Here is a 5,541-nt window from a genome sequence, read left to right as displayed (position 1 = left end):
TCGGTTTTCGATGTCGACGGCCTGCCACTGCGTTCGTCATCCTCGACCTTCGAGATTCACGACCACTTCTGAAGCGTTCATGCCACTCGTAAACGGTTGTTTTTTTTAGAGCATCACTGCCGAAACAGTTTCCCAACATTTCCAAGGTTTTCGCACCATTGAATCCATTTTTAACGCAAAATTTAATACGAACTCGTTATTGCAAATTCAACTCCATTTTTAAAACTGTAAAAAATCGAAAACACGTGCAGAGGTAGATGTACTCAAGACGGCGTAACTTTTACAAATGTCAAGCTATGGCGATAAAATTTGGTGGAAATGTCAATGATAGATGTGGCAAAGAAACAGAACTCAAATCAACTGACTCAGAGCATCACCTGGTGGTAATTCCGGGAACTTTTTGATCAAGATGGTATACCATTTTGCGTTATGTACATATAAACGTAAAATTTGCTCATCGTACCATCTAATAATCTACAGCAGTTTGCCAAGAGATCTTTATAAGGCCGAAACTCATTTTCATCAATTTCGCTGAAATGTTCCAAAACGTGGAATAGTTTCAGCGAAACTTTTTCATCAGGGATAATATCACAAATCATACCCATACTATGTGACATAGAAATAAAATTTTTTTAATATAATAAGTTTTCCTTCCCGTTTAATAATAACTTTACTACGATATCTAGCTAAACATGTATATATACATCAATCTAATACTTTATGTTTAAATTATAATTTAGGATAAGGAGAGCATAAATACGCAATAAGTATTATTAAAAAACGCGAGCGTGGCGTAGCAGACAACAGCACCTCTGCAAGATAGAAGATCCCGGGTTCGATCTCCAGCAGAATTGAAAATTTTCGTACGCTCGCAGGTCCTCTCGGAAGGCAACGGCAAATAACCGAATAGTATACTTGCCTTTCAAACTTTCCTAAAAATTCGTCGTTCGGAATCGACGTTTTTTGGTAAAAGTGTAGGTCCTATATGACTGTGTACAAACAGCATGAGCACCACAGGTGTATATGAGAGAAGTCACCATGCTCTTAAGATATTTCAAGAATTGGCAAAGTTACGTAATTTGTTTATCGTAAATTTGCTGCAACTTTTAAACGGTGCAACTACAAACGACCGGAAAATCACTACACACAATTACAAACGATTTTGAATCAAGATATATTAATAATTTATTTTATCTTAAAGTCGGGTGACGATCATTTTTTTTAAATTTTGTATCTTTTATTATATGAAACTATAAACGAAACTATTGTTACTACAAACAACTACAAACAAAATGCTAGCATTTTTTTTTATAAAAAAATTTAATTTATAAAAAGTTGGGTGCCAAGGTTCACTAAGGTTTCGAAAAGTCTCCTATTATTTTGCAACTTTTACGATTTTTTTAGTTACCCAATTAACAGAAAGCCTAAATTGATGCCTGAGACAACTTTAAAACATCTTTAAGATATCTTTAAGAATATCTTTGAAATATTTCATAAAGAAGTTTGAAAGATACCTTAATGTTGTTTTATACATCAATTTTAACGAATAATTGCTTATTCGGCAATTGTTAGAAATTAACTGTTTACGTAGAAATAATTAGATGTCCACCAGGTTTCTTCAAGATATGTATTAAAAGAGATGATTACTTGTATTAATTATTATCCCTGCAAGACGTTGTACGCCGAGTAAGATATTTTAATGATCTGAAAGAATAAACATTAAAATGGCATGTGCAAACCAAAGTATAATGACATGGGCACCGACTTTTGTGGAGAGTGTGTGATATATTCTATATATCAGAATTTTACGTGTGTGGAATTCTACGCATGAACTATTTTTTAAATATAACTCATGATGATAACTGTGTTTTTTCTGCCTTGAGAAGATTGAAAACGTATTTTCGTTCTACGATGCAACAAGTTCAGTTGAATTTAGTGACTGTATTGCATGTGCATTCCGATATTGATGAGACTTTGGATATTAATGCACTTATGAATGAATTCATTATAAAAAACAATATTTGGAGTTCAACACTTTCTCTAAGTGTTTCAATAAGTTAAACAAATATATTCAAAAGATTTTATTATTAGAAGAATTTCGATCATTCATTCATTATTCTGTTATAGTCTTGATATGAAAATCTATATTCTCTATTATAGTTTTGATACGAAAATCTATAAAGAAATCTTGGAAGTAATTATAAAAATGTTGTTGTATCCTCTCTCCCGTCACGCTGTTCAACTCCACACATGACAAATTGACAAGTCGGGGGGTCCCCCAATTAAACATATTAACAATGTTTTCAATATCGCTAATATGTCATCATTAATATCATCCTGTTTACCTTCATAAAAGATTCGTTGGATAAAGTAATTATGTATCCGCTAGTAATCTTAATTGGCTTCATAGATCGCGTAATAATTATCAAGAGTGTCTTCATCAAATCAACTGGAAGCATCGACCAGTCCATCTCGTACACGGCGTTTCCGATTTCAGTGCTCTACGTATTTAAGAATGAGCTGATTAAAAAGAAAGTTTATCAAACCAGCTTTAAGTAAATTAAATATTCCTTGAAAAAGATAACGTTTTAAAATGTGTAAGAATATTTAAATAATCGACCTTCAGTGTCACTTCGTTGCCGAACCAGCAGTACAAATAAATCTGTATAAGCATGGAACCAAGATACGACGAGCTATACGCAAACTCGACGCTTAGTAAGTTTGTCGTCAACATTTGATAGATGCAAAGACAGAGCACTGTCGAACTTATGGTGAATTGCACGAAAATCATTAGCATGAACACCGCATTCATGCGTTCCGCAAATCTGAACCATTACAATTATCTTTTCAATATACATGTACATATATTTCTTTTTTTTCTTCAAAAGCGAATAAATTCTATTTTCACCTATACACGTAGCGATGATGATGTACAATCTCGCGAACTAGTTGCCGTTCTCGTACTTTGAAGTCTTCCTTCGAGATGCTGCATTTCCACGCCTCTTGTAACAAATCCGGCAGTATGCGAGCTCGATAGCAGAGTATATCTAACTGGGCGCAAATTTGAATCATAAAACCAGAAATGAGAGTCTCGTGGGCAACACTGGCGTTCGCGCAAATCATCACTGTGATGGTTTGGTGCAACAAAGTTGCCCAAAAAATAGTCGTTGATGAGATATCATAGGGCACCCAGTCATAGAGCGGTAAGGTCCGAGTGTTGACAAAATGTCGAAATTGAGCAATCGAAAAAAAGGCGGCCGATTCATTCAGTATTTCGCAGCATATGGTGATTATCCTGAAGAAATATTTAAAAAATATTTAAAAAATATGATGAGTTGTTCAAAGATAATTAAATAGACGATTACACTCCCTATAAAATTACTTAGCTCTATACACAGCGTTATGAATAAATTTCTTTATTGTGTTGGTTCCGTTTCCTGCGTTAATGACTTCTTTTTTCTCTTGGATGTTAAGAGTGTTTCAGACAAGTTTAATTTTAAATATTAATCACTAATCTTTTAACCATTACTTCATATTTTATTATAAAGAATTAATACCTTGTGTTGTATTTCATTTAAAGTTTTCCTTTTATATTATTATAACTATTAACAATATTAAATAGTCTAAGAAGAAATATTACACCATTGGATAACAAAAAAAGGAATGGAATAAAATAACACAAAAAGAGATAAGAAAGAATTTCGAAATAAAGAGGATTTAAGAAGGAAACGAAAAATGTAAAAGCGAAAGGACTAATTGTATGTATAACTATATGCATATAACTCAGTGGAAATAAATTGAAATCGGATGACAGCAATGACAGCATAACAGTATGTTAATGACAGTATTAAAGTAAGAGATTTTAAAGAATTTAGAATTTTATTATTATATGTACATATTTAGAGGGCTTCTTTTACCATAATGGAAGATTTTTTTTGCAATAGAGAACGAGAGGAGATATTTATAAATATTTGCTCGTTTGCAAGGAAATAGAAAGACGACAGAGACGACAAGGAGATGGCAGACAAGAGAGAAGTTTGAGATGAAATTTGAAATTATACAGGGTGTCCCATTTTAATGTTCCACCCCAAATAACTTTTTTATTTTTAATCTTAGGAAAAATATTTCAGACAAAACTTGTATAGCTTTGAGAGGGACACAAGGTGGTGTCATTATTTTGACCTTGAATAGTTGCTTGAAGGTCACGTGAAGGTCACCTTCAATTTCTTAAATGAAAACTATTTTTCATTAGATATTCTTGTAGCTTACCTAAAGAGCTTTCCAAAACTACTATAATAAACTACTATAATAAAATATTTTTTCATCAAGTACTTTTTTAGTTATGATGCTCGAAAGTTACAGTACATCCGGTATTTAGCATTATCCAAGGTGTCCGATCGACAGTTAAAACCTCTTAAATGTTGTTTAAGATTATGAACTAAATAACATTTGTTAAGATCAAGACCACTGAAGGCCATTGTTCCTCTTATTTGCATTTTTACACTAAAAATTCATTTTAACGTAAAAATGAAAATAAGACGTACAACTTCCAATAGCCTTGATTTTGATAAATGTTATCCAGTTCATGGTCCAAAACAACATTTAAAAGGTTTTAACTGTCGATCGGACACCTTAGATAATGTTAAATGTCGAAGGTACTGTAACATCCGAGCGTCATAACTAAAAAAGTACTTGACGAAAACATATTTTATTATAGTGTTTTGGAAAGATCTTGAGGTAAGCTACAAGAATATCTAATGAAAAATGGTTTTCATTCAAGAAATTATGAAGGTGACCTTTACGTGACTTTCAAGAAACTATTCAAGGTCGAATTAATGACACCATCTTATGTCCTCCTCAAAGCCATACAACTTTGGTCTGAATCATTTTTCGCTATCTTGCTTACCTGATGAGATATTCGCGTGGAAGAATTAAAATGGCCCACCCTGTATGTATATATACAGGGTGTCTGGCAACGACCGCAAAATATTTCGTGCGTGCACAGAGAGAAAAATTGTTTGGTATTTGTAACTATAATTATATATTACTATAATTATAGTCATTTTAGGTTGCCAATTATAACATTTGTTGCTGGAACTACGAGGTGTGATCAAAAAGTAAGGTGACTTTTCATTTTTATAAAAAAATATTCATTTATTCATCCAAAATTATGTTATCCCCTTCAAAATAATCCCCCTCTGATACAATGCACTTGTGCCAGCGCTTTTTCCAGTCGTCAAAACACTTCTGAAATGCACTTTTGGGTATTGCCTTGAGCTCCTCCAGCGATGCAGCCTTAATCTCCTCAATCGTCGCAAATCTTCGTCCTTTCATGGGCCTTTTCAATTTTGGGAAGAGGAAAAAGTCACAGGGGGCCAAGTCTGGTGAATACGGTGGCTGAGGCATGATGATAGTATTGTTTTTGGCCAAAAAACTACTCACTAGTAACGACGTGTGCGCAGGTGCATTATCATGGTGCAGAATCCATGAATTTTCTTTCCACACTTCCGGACGTTTTTTTCTTATTGATTCACGCAAACG

At 33.4% G+C, this 5,541-nt stretch overlaps 1 protein-coding gene across 1 annotated transcript; it reads right to left on the bottom strand.

Annotated features, from left to right (window-relative positions):
• Positions 1-1,659: 1,659 nt before the first annotated feature.
• On the bottom strand, positions 1,660-5,406 carry LOC108727784 (Odorant receptor 67a). Its single transcript, XM_018456028.1, is given in 5 exon segments — positions 1,660-1,704; positions 2,346-2,520; positions 2,586-2,825; positions 2,909-3,295; positions 5,213-5,406. Coding segments are annotated over 5 exon segments (1,041 nt in total).
• Between the last annotated feature and the right edge of the window lie 135 nt (positions 5,407-5,541).

The sequence above is a fragment of the Mycetomoellerius zeteki genome, unplaced genomic scaffold (assembly GCF_001594055.1).
Source record: "Mycetomoellerius zeteki isolate Tzet28-1 unplaced genomic scaffold, Tzet1.0 scaffold530, whole genome shotgun sequence".
Taxonomy (NCBI): domain Eukaryota; kingdom Metazoa; phylum Arthropoda; class Insecta; order Hymenoptera; family Formicidae; genus Mycetomoellerius; species Mycetomoellerius zeteki.
This window is presented reverse-complemented; position numbering and strand designations above follow the sequence as displayed.